General features: G+C 47.4%; 1 protein-coding gene and 1 pseudogene across 2 annotated transcripts in view; both read right to left on the bottom strand.

The window, feature by feature from the left end:
* Nucleotides 1-18,209, bottom strand: part of LOC308610912 (centrosomal protein of 78 kDa-like) — a 460,151-nt pseudogene that overhangs the window by 221,348 nt on the left and 220,594 nt on the right. The window lies entirely within an intron of this gene.
* LOC308610927 (forkhead-associated domain-containing protein 1-like) lies at nt 7,336-18,125 on the bottom strand. Its single transcript, XM_081259910.1, has 3 exons — nt 18,093-18,125; nt 8,307-8,789; nt 7,336-7,888 (listed from the first exon to the last, which is right to left on the bottom strand). Exons 2-3 carry the CDS (start codon nt 8,367-8,369, stop codon nt 7,472-7,474), a joined length of 480 nt encoding a protein of 159 aa, XP_081116036.1. The 5' UTR covers nt 8,370-8,789; nt 18,093-18,125; the 3' UTR covers nt 7,336-7,471.

The following is an 18,209-nucleotide window of genomic DNA, read 5'->3' as shown; positions in this document are numbered from 1 at the left end:
GTCCATGGTCAGCCCTCAGATATGTTTGTCTGGCTTTCCCAGCGTGTTAAAAGACTTTTAATTAATTGCTGAAGGGAGAGGCCTCTTTCTGTGGAGTGACAGAGAAACCTATTCAAATTGTCTTCAGCATGAATGCAAATTCACTGGTTACCAAAAATGAAAAGTCTAGAGGGAACCTCTGGGTTCAGGCTCAGATGATATCATGAGGCCTTGGCCTCTCTCCAGCTCTCAGGGATTCTTTGAACCATGTGGATCCAACCTTAGACAGAGTCTCTCTATAATGGTCACAAAAAGGCAGTCGAAGCTCCAGCCCTTACATCTTCTCAGCTTTGAATTCCATAGGGAAGGATAAGAGTCTTTTTCTTAAGCTTCCCCCAATGGCCTCACTGCTTCTCATTTTCTCTGGGTGGGTCAAAAGCCCATTCCTGAGCCAATTATTGTGGCCCAGGAGACTGCTCTGATTGGCTGAGCTTGAGCCACATGCCCAGCCCTGCAGCCAGAGGTGGAATCAACACCATCTCTGAGAAACTGGACTGAGACTAGGAGAAAGGTGTTGTCCCCAAAGGGGGATCATAACACCCTAATATTTTAGAAGAGAGGTCAATTGCTATTAGGTGACAAAAACCAGATGTCTACCACAGTAGCCAACATGTACAGATCATTGACATCTGGATTTATGCCTTTTTTTGGGAAAATGGGAATATCTGGCAATACCTGGACTCTCTTCTTGTATATAGATCAACAATCTGCTGGGGCTGAGAAGAGGCTCCCTCTTTAGATACAGCCTATGTTCTGCCTGCCCAATGCACTGATCATATTTCCTCTCGGGCTCCTGGAAGCACTTGAATTTTTATTGCCAGCATAATTTGATTCTGTAAAGAAATCTGTTTTTCCCACCAGAATGGAAGAGCCAAATGTACAGGGGTCAAATAGCTCTCCTGTGCTCCCACAAACTCCTGAGGACAAATGCCTGGCCATTTTTGATAGTCTCATTCCTTGCTCATTTTAAAAGCCTTCTTTAAACAAATATTGAACACATAGTGATTTTAGAATCTGTTATCTGATAATTCTAACATCTGAAATCTTTGGGTGGGAGTGGCAGTGGGGTGGTGTCTCAATGTCTTGTTTGTTGTGTCTGCTTACTCTGGCTCATACTGACTTATTGCTTGGATGTTTAGTAATTTGACTGTGATCTCATTCTTCATTGAACTTAATCTGTGGGAATCCTGAGGGGTCTGATTCCTGGCTGCTTTGCTCTCGGAAGTCTTTTTTGTTTGTTTCAGCTGGATGCCAGGGATGCTAATAACCTCTGAACACTGACATTTATTTCCTCAACTTGGGAGTTTTCCCACTGAATACATGGAGTATAAACTTGAGCCCCAGACCCACGTGGTTACAAACCTTCAGGGTGATCATCATCATCATCAGTATTGTGGCCATTATTAGTTTTCCCCTCCAGAGCCACATTGAAAACTACAGGTTTTCATAGGCTCCCCTTTCTGAAAGTCCAGAAAAAAAAAGTTTTTAAGCCCTCCTCTTGCCAGGGTGTGGAGCATCTTTGAGGGTGCCAGCTTAATACAGGCATCTTAGACTTGGTTAGCTCATTTTTCAAGGCCCAAGGCTTAATCTCCCTTTTCCTGCACTTACTAAAGGCAAATGGCTTCCTCATTTGCTTATGCTTTGGTTGTAGCTCACTCTGTTTGTGTGTGTGTCTGTATGTTCCTTTGAGATTGCCTACATAAAAATTGTTTTTTATTATGGGATTTTGGAAACACACACAAAACTAGAGAAGAGTGCGATTAACTCCATGTATTCATCATCCAGCTTCAACATTTTCCCAGTGTTCTTTCATTCTTTTTTCTTCCTTTTTGAGTTGTTTTCTAGGTTAATTTAAAGCAAGTTGTGTCATTTCACCCATAAAGACATCCTAACTGAAAGGACTATTTTTTCCTTTACATTATCCCCGCCTTGACATGATCACAGCTAAAAATACTTATTATCATTCCTGAATATCATCTAATATTCAGTCCATGCTCACATTTCCTTGATTCTCTCAGAGATATCTTTTTTACTGTTGGTTTGTTAGAATCAGGATCCAGACAATGTCCACACATTACACTTGGTTGTTATGTCTCTGAAATGTCTTTAATTCTGTAACAGCAACACCCCGCCCCTGACCTTTTTTATCCCCCAGCCACTGATTTGTTGTAGAAACTGGGTCTTTTGTCCTGTAGAACATTCACATACTGGATTTGGCTGATCACTTCTTCTTGGTTTCAGTTAACTTGTTCCTCTTTTCCCCATGTTTCCTGTAAACAAATAGTTAGATCTAGAGGTCTGAGGAGATCAAAGTCTTTTTGTTGTCCAGTCGCCTTCACAGGCGGTACTGTGTGATCCATCCTGCATCACACAGTGAGCACATAATGTCTGGTCATCCTGTTTTTAACGATATTGAGATTGAATGGTAAGTCCAGTGCTAACAGACTGAGCCATCCATTATAAAGTCCCCAACGGCATTTTTTCCCCAAATAATTAACATTTTTAATTTTTAATTATGGTAAAATATACATAACATAACATTTACCATCTTAACCATTTGAAAGTATACAGTTCGGTCTTCCCTGGTGGCGCAGTGGTTGAGAGTCCACCTGCCGATGCAGGGGACCTGGGTTCATGCCCCGGTCCGGGAAGATGCCACATACCGCAGAGCGGCTGGGCCCGTGAGCCATGGCCGCTGAGCCTGCGCGTCCGGAGCCTGTGCTCCGCAGCGGGAGAGGCCACAACAGTGAGAGGCCTGCGTACCGCAAAAACAAACAAACAAACAAACAAAACACACAAGTGCAAGGAGGAAGCCAGAATCTTGACAATACCTGGGCCCAAGGAAATCTTGGAAGACAGTGAGTTAAATAGAATAGTGAGGATAATGACGATGGTAGGAGAGCGTGTATGCTTTGTGGTCCTATGTACTAAGGGTTTTGTATACAAGCTCCCATTGGGAAGGCTACGAGCTAGGTGCCATTTTTATTCTCATCTTAAAGAAGAGGGATGTGAGCTAATTAAGCAGAGGGAAGGTTAGGGGGTTTTCCTGGCTGAGACCACAAGACAAAGCGGTGGTCATGCCCCCTAGACAGGACTTCATTGGCTGGAGATTTGATTGGCAGGAGAGCTGAGCGGCTTCTCCTGCCAGAAGCAGCCTGTGCCCTTCAGCCTTTCTTACACTTCAAGCCCTAAGAAAGGGCTTGCGTGCTTCCCAAGTGGCAACTTCTGTGCATTTAAAAATTTCCTCTTGAAAATCCCAGCCTTAGCCCATTCACAAAAGGTATCTGGGTCCTTTCTTGGCCGTGGCCCTAGTCGTATTCACCAAAGAGAAGAGCGTGTCCCATAAGAGCTGGCGGCTTTGGGAGGACCGGGGAAGGCGTCAGCTGGCAGGAAGCTCCCTGAAAGAAATAGAGGAATCCCCACCCATCCATGAGCTGCCTATTCTTCCCCCTTAGAAACGGGGCTTGCGATGTGTCAGGAACTGCAGGCATTTTGCCATTTAACCCTCACACTGCCCCACGGAGGAGGCCCCTTGCTAACAGTTTTGGTTGCTTTTGTAGAGGAACCTGCGATACAGAGGTCAAGCCACTTACTCAGGGTCATTCGGGGCAGCGGTGGGGCTTGACCCCTATTTGTTTGACTCCAAATCTGGCCTCTGAACTCTGAGAGACACTGCCGGCTTCTCGAGTGATGTGGGATGTGGATTCGAGTGAGCACGGCCTGGGCCGCGGTTCCCGTCCCTCTGCCACATGGACAGAGCCACAGGCCCAGTTCGCTGTGAAGGCCCAGCATCTTATACCAAGTCTCATTCTCACAGCCAGAGATATTAATGTGGAAATAGGACTTTTGATTCTTGAAAGGTCTGCTTGGTGAAGAGATGGTCAAACATTAAAACTACAAACTCCATTTTTTGGGGGGGGGGGCAATTCTGAAGCATAAGATGTGTAATTTCATCTCAGTGCTTCAACCGTGCAACCTCTGTGAACGGGTGAAGAGTTTCAAAGTTTTATACAGGAGGCTAAAAAACTAAGGCTCCTTGTGAAAATACTAAGTGTAAAACTTAGAAAAGAGGAATTCTACTTTCTGTTCATTTCTGCTTAAAGACAACGAAGATATACTCCCTGGAAGGAACGGATACCAAGACAGATGTACACAAGTGCCCTTTAGGATCCAGCAAAACTTAAAATGTATTATTGTTTTCTTCCTGACAAACAGGGATTTCTGACAACATATTAACAACAAGCCTGAAATGCAAACCTGAGTCCTGGAGTGAAACCCCCAGGAGCAATGGTGCGAGGTATCCAAGGGGGCCACCCTGGTAAGGGAGACACAGAAGGAAGGGGTGTGGAAAAGTGAACCTGGGCGGGGGAGGGCAGCAGGTGGGGAGGAAATCCTGTTTCTGCCACTTAGTAGCCAGGGAACGGTACCCTCTGTCAAATCAGCTTTCCCCTCTCTCTAAGGGGCCGACACTTGCCAGAATCCCTTGCGGGTTGATGGGAGAGATGAAGCATGTGTGGTGTGGAGCAGGTGCCTGCCCCTTGGTAAGTCTTTCCCCCAGTTGTGAATTCCACGAATTTGAAAGCTACTAGCTGTAGCTCTTCTGGGGACCCTGACACAGGTTCAACTTGGCCAATTCAGACCCTTCTCGGCTGAGGGATGTCCAGCGCCAAACAGGCTGGCACGTCCCTTGCGTTGTGTGTGAATGAGGCAGCCCAGGAATAAAGCATGTGAAACCTCATTATGTAAATCCTCAGGTTTTCAGTACATGACAATGGCTTTTTTTGGGGCCCTTCTCTGTCCCATTCTGTGGTCTGGTGTATCTGCTTTGGGACCTAGTCTGCCAAGCCCTGGGGGCGGGGGTGGGCACTTCGGGGAGGGGTAAGCTCTCCAGAGGGCACATCAAAGGGAAAGTCACAACTCTGTCACTGGCCCAGCTCTCCCTGGCATTGCTTGGTGTGAAAGGAAACTGTCCTCTGCCTGAGGCAGCCCCATGTCACACAGAGACTAAGGCCTGTGATGTTTAATTCACAGCAGTGAGCACTGGAAACACCGCACCCAGGCTCCCTCAGAGCAGGACAGCCACTTTTCATTTCTGGGGCTCTAAGCCAGAGAGCCTGCTGTCTGGAAACTTATTGCCTGGAAGGTTCGCAGGATGGAGGGCAGGCTTCTGCAAGGAACTATCTGACCATCACCTCCTGGTTGAGGAGAAGGGCACCCTTCTATGACCTTGGCCTCCTTAGAGCTCATGCAGGCAACAAACACACACATACAAATACACACACATGCCAACCCACAGCACATACTCACATGTACACACATACATGCAAGGATGCGTGTACAAATACACAGCCCCAAGTCAGAAAGACTGGAGTACTATTCTGGCTACTCAGAAGAGCAAACCCAAATCTTTATTCTCAGAGAGCTTCTTCCTCGGTGTATCCCTGGCACCTGGCAGAGCAATGAAAATCAGAATCGCTGCCTTTAAAAACACTCGGGCTGTTCACTCAACTGATTGTGGTCATCATTGCAGGAGGCAGGGAAGTCAGATCATGATGCTGGACACCCTTAAGCTCAGTACAGTGCTGTGTGTCAATTATGTCTCAATACAACTGGTAGAAAAAAGAGTTATCTGGATAGAAAGAACAAGATAAAATACACGAATTATCAAAAGTTAAAAAAATACAGACGAGCTAGACTATGAGTCTCAGAAAGCACTGTTCACAACAGCCAGGACATGGAAGCAGCCTAAATGTTGATGGAGGAGTGGATAAAGAAGATGTGGTACAAATATACAGTGGAATACTACTCAGCCGTAAAAAAGAATGAAGTAATGCCATTTGCAGCAACATGGATGGACCCAGAGACTATCATACTATGTGAAGTAAGTCAGACAAAGACAAGTATCATATGATATCACTTATATGTGGAATCTAAAAAACATGATACAAATGTGCTTATTTATAAAACAGAAACAGACTCACAGGCTTTGAAAACAAAGTTATGGTTACCAAAGTGGAAATGTGGTGGGGAGGGATAAATTAGGAGTTTGGGATTAACATATACACACTATTATATATAAAATATGTAATCAACAAGGACCTACTGTATAGCACAGGGAACTCTACTCAATATTCTGTAATAACTTATATGGGAAAAGAATCTGAAAAAGAATAGATATATGTGTATGTATAACTGAATCACTTTGCTGTACACCTGAAACTAACACAACACTGTAAATCAACTATACTCCAATATAAAATAAAAATTAACTTAAAAAAAAAGAAAGTTTAAAAACATAGAGGCAAGCTAGACTATGAGTCTCAGAGAGGTTAAGCTGACACATATATATGGAATCTAAAAAAAAAAATGTTCTGATGAACCTAGGGGCATGCCAGGAATAAAGACACAGATGTAGAGAATGGACTTGAGGACATGGGGAGGGGGAAGGGTAAGCTGGGACGAAGTGAGAGAGTGGCATGGACATATATACACTACCGAATGTAAAACAGATAGCTAGTGGGAAGCAGCCGCATGGCACAGGGAGATCAGCTCAATGCTTTGCGACCATCTAGAAGGGTGGGATAAGGAGGGTGGGAGGGAGACACAAGAGGGAGGGATGTGAGGATATACGTATGCATATAGCTGATTCACTTTGTTATACAGCAGAAACGAACACCACACTGTAAAGCAATTATACTCCAATAAAGATGTTAAAAAAAAAAAAAGCTGCCTGAAGTCACACAGTAAGTGGCAGAACAAGAGTCTAAACCTAAGTCTGCCTAACGCTAAAGCTATTCTGCCACCTTCCTTTGCAATGAGCGAAGGCATTCTGTGCTGCCTGGATCCCACTGGGACCTCAGTTGGCTGTTTCTAAAGGGAGCTGAGGGGCAGCCTCAGAGGCTCTGCTCCGAGCAGGGACCTCTCACCTTCTGCTGCCTGATCGCCCTGGTGACCCTCTTCTCCTGGTGCAGCCGCTCTTCCATGTGCGCCAGGGCCTCCTTCAGCAGCGCCTTTTCTTCGGCCTCTTTGGAGATGTCGTCCTTCAGCTTTGCCACCTGTGACTGGTACATCTGAACCGACACTTTGCTCTGCCTGAGCACACGGGAGAGACAAAGTCTCTTTTCTCCTCAGCTTTCTCACTCACCACCAATGCTCCCGACCTGGGAGATCCTCAGAACACTTCCATATATGCCTGGCTTCGCGGTTTCCTTACAAGTGGGGGGAAAGCTGAAGATGTGGGGACTAGAGGGCAGAATAAATAGCCCATTGGCTGTGGACGTGCAGCATGAAGGGGGCAACGGTTATGCTACCAGCCCCTCCCAATTTCCCAGAGAGGGTGGGGGAACGGATACCACTGAAAATAGGATGGAATTATGAAAAGCACACACATGGTGAAACATCAGACACATTTATAAAAGGTGCACCTTATTCCTTAACAGTAGGGTACTTTAACTGCTGCTTTCTTGCCCAGAGACTTGGGTCCATCAGGCCCTGAGTCACCATCCCGCCTCCCCCCTCCACACCCAGGCCTCTGTCCTCTTGTCCTGGTCCCTACGGGTCTGCAGCTGCACCGAGGTTTAGCCTGGAGAATGGAGGCCTGGGCCTTTTGCCAGGGACACGGGCCATACTTGAGCTGTTCAATGTCCTTCTCGTATCGTCTCAAAAGCTCTTCTTTTCTCTGCAGCTGGTTCTTGAGTAGGGTGATCTTATCAAACACCAGGTAGAGGTCTCTTTGTCGAAGCTGGTGGACTCTCTCCCTCTCTTTTGGGGAGAGGTGTTTCATGGACACGTGACCTGACATACCTTTGATGTTCATCATAGTCCCGAGGGTTTTGCTCATATCCAAGTACTACGAGAAAGCGTTTCACAGGTAAGAGGCCTGGCCCAAGACCGCTGGTGGCCACTTTGAGGAGGCAAACATCTAATTCTGTTTCATTCATTTTCTGCAGTTGCAGAGAAGAAACACATGCTTTGCAAATGAGTGCATTTGGGGCTTTTAGTATGACTTTCATTTTCCCCCGCATCCATTTACACTATGCCATTTTGAGAACTGGTGGGGGGCGGGGAATGACAACAGATATAAACATTCATTCTTACTACCCAGTCTTCCAAGGAATTGGGCTCTGCAATTTCCAGCCCATGCTGGGATAGGAGATGGGTCTCGTGGAGCAACTGTAACAACTAAACATGTATGTGAGGTTGATGTGTAAACTATCTGCAGGGCACGCAGGTTTGGACAGGAGGGGACTGATGCTGGGTATACCTACCAGCTTTTCATTAAGATCTAAAGCCTCAGCCACATCTGTTTTCCATAACTTCTCAGTGGCCATGATGGACCCTGGGCTGGAAAGGCCATTTTGAGGCTGAAATAAAAAAAAAGAAAAAAGTCTCTTGGCATTCCATTATGATTTTCTACATCCAGAAGAATAACCCGAACAATAATGGAAGAACTGGAAAGTTACTAAAGAATAATTTGAGAGAGTTAATTTTTTTAACATCTTTATTGGAGTATAATTGCTTTACAATGGTGTGTTAGTTTCTGCTGTATCAAAAAGTGAATCAGGGCTTCCCTGGTGGCGCAGTGGTTGAGAGTCCGCCTGCCGATGCAGGGGACACGGGTTCGTGCCCCGGTCCGGGAGGATCCCACATGCTGCGGAGCGGCTGGGCCCGTGAGCCATGGCTGCTGAGCCTGCGCGTCCAGAGCCTGTGCTCTGCAGCGGGAGAGGCCACAACAGTGAGAGGCCCGCATACTGCAAAAAAAAAAAAAGTGAATCAGCTATACGTATCCATATATCCCCATATCCCCTGCCTCTTGCGTCTCCCTCCCACCCTCCCTATCTCACCCCTCTAGGTAGACACACAGCAACGACCTGCTCTCCCTGTGCGATGCAGCTGCTTCCCACTAGCTATCTATTTTACCTTTGGTAGCGTGTGTGTGTATATATGTCCATGCCAAGAGAGTTGGTTTTAAATCCAGTCTGACTCTGTGAACTGCTTTCTTTATGACTGTGCTCCTACCCCTTCAGCGCACGACTGCCTTTGAAATGATGCATCACTTGTGCCGTTCTTTGGCCACCGTCTCGTCTGTCTTCCCTTTAGGCCAGTGGTTCTCAACCGGGGGTGACTCTGGCCACCCTACCCCCTCCAGGACATTTAGCAATGCCTGGACACATTTGTGGTTGTCATAATTGCTGCTGGCGTCTAGTGGGTGGAGGACAAGGATGCTGCTAAACACCCCACGATGCATAGGGCAGTCTCCCAAACAAAGAGTTACCTGGCTCAAAAAATCAGTACCGCTGATGTTGAGAAGACAAGCTCCAGAAAAATGGGCACCATGCGGCTTTTGCTCACTATCTCCCTCCTTGTGCCCAGCATGGCACCTGGCAACGAGTGGTGCATAGTGGGCATGTTTGTTGAATGAACGAATGAAGGTTAAGTGGAAAATAGCCTCCCTCCTTTTTATTAAAGGAATCTCTTTTCTGTGCAGCAGAAACCATACCCTCACAAAATTTGGCCCAACCTTCTCCTAGCTCTGGAACCTGGTGGGTGGGCATCACTTCAGACCCTTTCCAGAGACAATGCAGATAGTGTTTGCAGCTGCATCTCCCTAAGACCCCAACCAGCCAGCTGGCTGCTGGAAGCCCAACTGACTGCATGGAAAGGCCACCAGACTGAATAGGGGACCTGATCTGAACGACTACAAATAACCATAGTAAGCCTCCTTAAAAAATAAAGTGGCTTTTAATGCTTGCCATGAGCCTCTCTTAGCCCTAGCATTTGTTGGCACTACCTGAAAACCTCTGAGATTAAAAACAAAACAACTGGCGGCACCGCCCAAGTACCCAGGAGGAAGGCACGGGCCCTCCCTGCCTGAGGGATTAGAAGTCTAAAGTGGATGAACACTTAGTGACCATCTTGTTGGAGACCCTCTTCCTACGTGGTATCTGAGACTCAGTGGAAATGTAATTCTCTGTCCAAGGTCACACAAGGCAGCACCAGTGGAACCAGAAGTCTGGGCTCTGGACTTACCATATGTTTCTTCAGTCATTCATCACAGAATTATTGAACACCTACTAGACTAGATGCTGGAGATGTAATGCTATCCACTTATCTCAATACCACGTTTAAAAAACCTATCTTTTGGACCCGGAGGAAGATGGCGGAAGAGTAAGACGCGGAGATCACCTTCCTCCCCACGGATACACCAGAAATACAGCTACACGTGGAACAACTCCTACAGAACACCTACTGAATGCTGGCAGAAGACCCCAGACCTCCCAAAAGGCAAGAAACTCCCCACATACCTGGGTAGGGCAAAGCGGAGAGATTCCCGCACAGAGGATCAGTGCCGAGCGGCACTCACCAGCCCGAGAGGCTTGTCTGCTCGCCCGCCAGGGCAGGCGGCGCTGGAAGCTGAGGCTCGGGCTTCGGTCAGAGCGCAGAGAGAGGACTGGGGCTGGCGGCGAGAACTCAGCCTGAAGGGGGCTAATGTGCCACAGCTAGCCGGCAGGGAGTCCGGGAAAACTCTGGAGCTGCCGAAGAGGCAAGAGACTTTTTCTTCCCTCTTGGTTTCCTGGTGCGCGAGGAGAGGGGATTAAGAGCGCTGCTTAAAGGGGCTCCACAGACGGGCGCGAGTCACGACTGAAAGCGCGGAGCCCAGTGACGGGCGTGGGACGCTGGGGCTGCTGCTGCCGCCACCAAGAAGCCTGTGTGCGAGCGCAGGACACTGTCCACGCCGCCCTTCCGGGAGCCTGTGCAGCCCGCCACTGCCGGGGTCCCGGGATCCAGAGACGGCTTCCCTAGGAGAACGCACGGCGCGCCTCGGGCTGGTGCAACGTCACGCCGAACTCTGCCGCTGCAGGCTCGCCCCGCACTCTGTGCCCCTCTCTCCCGCCCGGCCTGAGTGAGCCAGAGTCCCCAAAGAGGCTGCTCCTTTAACCCTGTCCTGTCTAAGCGAAGAACAGACGCCCTCCGGCGACCTACACGCAGAGGCGGGGCCAAATCCAAAGCTGAGACCCAGGAGCTGTGAGAACAAAGAAGAGAAAGGGAAACCTCTCCCAGCAGCCTCAGAAGCAGCGGATTAAAGCTCCACAATCAACTTGATGTACCCTGCATCTGTGGAATACATGAATAGACAACACATCATCGCAAATTGAGGAGCCAGGAGTCAGTGCTGTGCCTCTGAGGTGGGAGAGCCAACTTCAGGACACTGGTCCACAAGAGACCTCCCAGCTCCACATAATATCAAACGGCGAAAATCTTCCAGAGATCTCCATCTCAACACCAGCACCCAGCTTCACTCAACGACCAGCAAGCTACAGTGCTGGACACCCTATGCCAAACAGCTAGCAAGACAGGAACACAACGCCACCCATTAGCAGAGAGGTGGCCTAAAATCATAAAAAGTCCGCAGACACCCCAAAACACACCACCAGACGTGGACCTGCCCACCAGAAAGACAAGATCCAGCCTCATCCACCAGAACACAGGCACTAGTCCCCTCCACCAGGAAGCCTACACAACCCACTAAACCAACCTTAGCCACTGGGGACAGACACCAAAAACAACGGGAACTACGAACCTGCAGCCTGCAAAAATGAGACCCCAAACACAGTAACATAAGCAAAATGAGAAGACAGAAAAACACACAGCAGGAGAAGGAGCAAGATAAAAACCCACCAGACCTAACAAATGAAAAGGTAATAGGCAGTCTACCTGAAAAAGAATTCAGAATAATGATGGTAAAGATGATCCAAGATTCTATTTCCCAGATCCAAAATCTTGGAAATAGAATAGACAAAATGCAAGAAACAGTTAACAAGGACCTAGAAGAACTAAAGATGAATCAAGCATCGATTAAAAACACAATACATGAAATAAAAAATACTCTAGATGGGATCAATAGCAGAATAACTGAGGCAGAAGAACGGATAAGTGAGGTGGAAGATAAAATAGTGGAAATAACTGCTGCAGAGCAAAATAAAGAAAAAAGAATGAAAAGAACAGAGGACAGTCTCAGAGACCTCTGGGACAACATTAAACGCACCAACATTCGAATTATAGGGGTTCCAGAAGAAGAAGAGAAAAAGAAAGGGACTGAGAAAATATTTGAAGAGATTATAGTTGAAAACTTCCCTAATATGGGAAAGGAAATAGTTAATCAAGTCCAGGAGGCACAGACAGTCCCATACAGAATAAATCCAAGGAGAAATACGCCAAGACACATATTAATCAAACTGTCAAAAATTAAACACAAAGAAATCATATTAAAAGCAGCAAGGCAAAAACAACAAATAACACACAAGGGAATCCCCGTCAGGATAACAGCTGATCTCTCAGCAGAAACCCTACAAGCCAGAAGGGAGTGGCAGGACATAATTAAAGTGATGAAGGAGAAAAACCTGCAACCAAGATTACTCTACCCAGCAAGGATCTCATTCAGATTTGATGGAGAAATTAAAACGTTTACAGACAAGCAAAAGCTGAGAGAGTTCACCACCACCAAACCAGCTTTACAACAAATGCTAAAGGAACTTCTCTAGGCAAGAAACACAACAGAAGGAAAAGACCTACAATAACGAACCCAAAACAATTAAGGAAATGGGAATAGGAACATACATATCGATAATTACCTTAAATGTAAATGGACTAAATGCTCCCACCAAAAGACACAGATTGGCTGAATGGATACAAAAACAAGACCCATATATATGCTGTCTACAAGAGACCCACTTCAGACCTAGAGACACATACAGACTGAAAGTAAGGGGATGGAAACAGATATTCCATGCAAATGGAAACCAAAAGAAAGCTGGAGTAGCAAGTCTCATATCAGACAAAATAGACTTTAAAATAAAGACTACTAGAAGAGACAAAGAAGGACACTACATAATGATCAAGGGATCGATCCAAGAAGAAGATATAACAATTGTAAATATTTATGCACCCAACATAGGAGCACCTCAATACATAAGGCAAATACTAACAGCCATAAAAGGAGAAATCGACAGTAACACAATCATAGTAGGGGACTTTAACACCCCACTTTCACCAATGGACAGATCATCCAAAATGAAAATAAATAAGGAAACACAAGCTTTAAATGATACATTAAACAAGATGGACTTAATTGATATTTATAGGACATTCCATCCAAAAACAACAGAATACACATTTTTCTCAAGTGCTCATGGAACATTCTCCAGGATAGATCATATCTTCGGTCACAAATCAAGCCTTGGTAAATTTAAGAAAATTGAAATTGTATCAAGTATCTTTTCTGACCACAATGCTATGAGACTAGATATCAATTACAGGAAAAGAGCTGTAAAAAATACAAACACATGGAGGCTAAACAATACACTACTTAATAACGAAGTGATAACCGAAGAAATCAAAGAGGAAATTAAAAAATACCTAGAAACAAATGACAATGGAGACACGACGACCCAAAACCTATGGGATGCAGCAAAAGCAGTTCTAAGAGGGAAGTTTATAGCAATACAATCCCACCTTAAGAAACAGGAAACATCTCGAATAAACAACCTAACCTTGCACCTAAAGGGTGCAAAAAAAAAAAACAAGGCAAAAAACAAAACAAAACAAAAACAAACAAACAAACAAACAAAAAAACCAAAAAAAAAAAAAAGAGAGCTTAAATCAGCCAGAGAACATTCCCCAGCTTAGAGAAGCAGGGACACCCAGGTCAGCTACATCCTCGCGCCCCCTGTTAAGATCCCCAATCAGAACCTGGGCCTCAGATGCTCTTGTCTGTATGTTAAGAAGAGTTAAAGAGAAGCTCTCTCCCTCCATCCTCGAGGAATGACACAAAATGCCTCCAATAACCCCACCCTCTATTTTGCCTCACTCCACCCTCTCGGGGCAGAATCAGTCTAAAATTTTCATATTTACTCAAGTTAATGACAGGAACCTGATACACCACAGGCTGCAACCTCCACATTTCAAGAATCAAATAAAACGTTCACCGCCCCACCCCCCACCCCGGAGATGTTCTGTGTCAACACTGTGCATTAGCATCACTGTTATTAACCTTATTTTTTGTCTTGTTAAAATATTAATATGAACCACTCCCAGTAAGCAGAGCAGGAACTTATTCAATGTTTTATTACCTTAAGAAAGTTTTCAGACACATCGAAAGCATATGCCACCAGAAAACACGTTACACTGTTTATACTGGGTAAGTCGTGCCCAGCAGAGAGCCGTCAGGTTCTGAGAGCTGGGAGTAGGCAGAACATGCATGTGGCCCAACACATGGTCTGCAGGGTAAGGGGGGATGGGATGGGGTCAGAACAGGCCTCCTTGTGACATCTCTCAGGTAACTGATCTGTTAAACCTAAAACGGGGGTCATTCTAGCCGCCCATAAGTGCGAGATGGGTTCTGTAAAACCTTTTATGCCCTTTGGAGGATACGCCAATCAAAGGTGACCACTCACTTGGGAGCAAACTAGAATGTTCCATTTGCTTACCACGTGAAACCAATGGGGCATGCTGGTAAACCTGGCCATCGGTGCCCTGTTACTTCAGGTCACTGCAGCAGCTCCCTTCCAAAACAAGAGGAGGAAGAGAAAAGGCACGCCCACGAATGCGTTTCTCCGTTTACATCCCAACGTGCCAGAAAGCCCACAATCCTCTGGGCTCCAAGGCCACCTGCCCCGAGCCCTGGTATCCAGGATACCGCATGAAGCTGCTGCTCTTTTAGCAGACCCTCACTAGCCAGACTTGAGTGGACGGCTGCAAGCTAATGAGTTGTGTGCCCCAGCCAGGGAGAGGCCCTGTCACGTGGCTCTGGGATCAGGTCTGAACGCCACCAACTGCTGTGCACACATCAATTTACTCAACCCAGGGTTTATTTGCTGTGACAATCATGGCCTTCACCTGGAAACCTTCATCACTACTAGGGCAGATTCAAGGGTACCTAGAAATGAAAGGCCGTCCAAGCTGATGGGTAAGTCAACTCTCTTCTCCTGGAAGATGGCAGCAAAGGCAGCAGTAGCCCCACGGCCAGGTCAGACTTTTTGCCACGGGCTGTCCTAACTCAACCACGTTGATCCCACTATTTACACAGTGCTTCTCATTTCCCCAGATGAGGACGTCTTCTGTCACCCACAGGAACCCAGGAGCTACCAGGAAAGGAAGGTAGTACCATCCTCATTCAACACTTGGAAACTGAGGCCCAGAGATATTAAACCCCAAGTTCAATTAACATGAAGTACTAGACCTATAACTCAGGTCTTTGGTACCTGGTCAGCTGGGAAGATTCAAAGGGCCCAAGAGGGCCCCAGTTAGAGGGATGCAATCCAGCTGTGACGAGCATCCCACAGGCCTTCTCTGTTGGGGGTCAAGTGGGCTAACTACACTCTCCTAGCTAAGAGGGTGATGGCCTCTAAATGGATGGCAACCATCGCCACCAACACTTTCTCTAACTGAAAGGTGAAGAGGCGGGGCGAGTCTGTCGACGCAACACATTCCTTGGTTTATTTTCTCCGCTAGAAATAAACGGGAGTGTCTGAAGGGCAGCCCAGCCATTCCCAAGCAAAGTCAAACTGCTTTTGTCGGACAGCTCTCTGTTCAGCGGCTATAAGCCGAATGCCATTACCCGCAAAATGTAACCATAAAGGCCATAAGCCCGACGTTGTTAATTAAATGCCTCATTAACTTTTTGAAAAACATGACTTAATCAGTTCATAGAAAATTTAACCATCACCGCTAAAGGCACAAGCATGTGGTTGCACACTGGCGTTTCAGCCTAAGAAATAGAAGCCTTTTTCCCAGGAGGGAAAGGTTTGAGGTCTTTGGCCACACAAGTGATCTATTTAACGCGGATCTGAAGCCAGAGTGTGTTTCTAAACTTCCAGAACCACATTATCATGACATAAAGCTCAGACAGCCTTTATACTGCACATGGTATCTTTGGCTAAGCAGAAGAAAATAACCAAGAATGCTGAAAACAAAACTTCAGGAAAACCCTCCCAAACCACACCCTTATCTGCTTAAGCAAACTGTCCTTCAATTTGAAAAGGTTGAAGCTGCCACATCTCCCAACTGGGCCATCATCCCAACATTTAAAATTCTGCCCAGAGAAATCCCAGAAACTTGGATTCAAAGTTGAAAGCGTTCATCTACTTGTCACAATGTTCAGCATCAACACTGGTGATCTGTGGAATCTACATATTGAAATTTACATTTGAAGAAAAAAACAAATCCGACCATAAACATTCCCAAGGCTTCCTGTGCAATCAAAGGCCAGGTAGCCTAAAAAAGGATGGATCAAGTGCCCCTTGGTCCAGGCCTCAGAGCCACCAAACCAAAATGGAAACTGTCTTAGAGGACCAACGAGGGTCTTTTGACCTCTCTGGTCCCAAAGGGAGGCTGCTGGAAATGATGCCAAGTTCACAGGTGGGGCTCGGAGCCCCGCCCTCCACGGCGGGTGCAGCAGCACCCCGCCCCCCCCATCTCCAGCATTTGCTGGAAGCGGGAGTCTACTTTCTCAACCCTAACCCAAAAGTTGGGGTTAGGGGTCTCCCCCCGACCTCCAGCGTTTGCTGGAAGCAAGGAGACTATCTTCTCAACCACGGGGGGGGGGTCTAGCTCAACACTATGTGCAACATCTGCTCTGTCCTCCTAGGCGCCCGCTCTCAGCTCTTGGGAAACCAACTGGGTGCTCCTTGGACTTCACCTGCAAGTAACTGCGCTAACTACCAGAAAGTGCTCTCTAGCTAATGGAGAGGTCTCCAAGAGACGTGTAGATATAAACAACAGCACATTCAACCCACAACAACAACAAAAAAACATCCCAAACTAAGCATAGCCCTAGTGCTTCCAACTTCCCACCCACAGTCATGCCTTAGGGCCAAGGCAGGCACACTTCCAAGGGCTCACGGCACTATGGACCGGGGTGGGGGGACACGACGGGAGACGGGGGACAGGGGCACAGAGCTGGCTGAGGGTGTGGGCGCCAGGGCTCCGGGCCAGCCTGGGTCCTGCCACCCCAGTGCTCAGCCACACCTCCACGCTCAGCCTGCTGCACCGCGTTTTACTGTCACCATTCAACTCCCAGAGGGCTGATGCCAGCACAGAAAAATGCCTTTGCCCTGTGGGCTATTACATCACAATTGCTACTGACAAGTATGGTGGGGGAACTGCACAGGGCATGGAGAGTCATCTGTCTCACAGAGGTTTTGAACTGTCAAAAGGGCAATTCCAGTGTGAGCCAGTCTTGCTGAGGAGCGTGGTGGGCTGTGGAGCACTGCTGGATTGCTACCTGTACGGGTATCAGCTAACCCCTCTGAGGCTCAGTTTCCTCATCCGAGAGTGGGCTAGTACTCGTTACTCCCAAGTGAAGATGTTAAAAGGGTGAAAGGAGTTACTACAGATCACACGGGCTTAGGCAGATATCAGTTATCTTTCTATGTTGCTCTAGCAATAGAGGCCATCACTGTCATCAGCCGTGCTGGGTTGGGATACAGCAGTGTGGACAGGGAGTTTTGTGCAAGGCTCAACCCCTGCTCCCCGCCCATCAACCCTCGGCTCCCGTGCCCTCTCAGAAAGAGACTGCTCAGGTCTGCCCCACTCCCACCCCTACTCTGCACAGACACTTCCCACCCGCTACCCCACAGGGGCATCACTCTGCCCCAAACAGCACAAGTTAGTAGAGCTAATAACTACTCTCCTTCTTGCTATTCAGAATCCAAAAGGGCTCATTAAAATTCCCATGGTCGCCAAGCCCTGGGTTAGGTCAGATTTTATATCAGAGATAAGTGAGCCAGACTGGCCAAAGCAGCCTACCTGCCTGAACGGGAACGGAACATCAGAGAGGCCTGCCTTTCTTTTCACACCACGACTGAACAAGCCACCAAAGAGCCCGCAGTGTGAGCGGGAGCCAACGCAAACACCCTGCTGGAACACCCAGCCCAGCCCGCCACGTGGAGGGGGCTGGGCTCTGAGACCCGCCCCCCATCCCCAGCCAGTGTGTCCCCCACCCAAGGAGCAGCAGCCGGTGGATCCTGATCCGGGGCACCCACAAGGATGCTCACCTCGTAGCCAAGCCGGGAGGCCTGCTGTAGGAGGGTGTCGTCTGCGTTCTTATTGACAATAAGTCTCCGCGCTTCTGGTGGCATCGGGCGGGACTGGGTGGTCTCTGGAGGGGAGCT

Source organism: Mesoplodon bidens, assembly GCF_964165515.1.
Source record: "Mesoplodon bidens genome assembly, contig: HAP1_SCAFFOLD_96, whole genome shotgun sequence".
In the NCBI taxonomy this organism is placed as follows: Eukaryota; Metazoa; Chordata; class Mammalia; order Artiodactyla; family Ziphiidae; genus Mesoplodon; species Mesoplodon bidens.
Note: the sequence above shows the minus strand (reverse complement) of the source record. Positions and strands in the feature narration are given on the sequence as shown.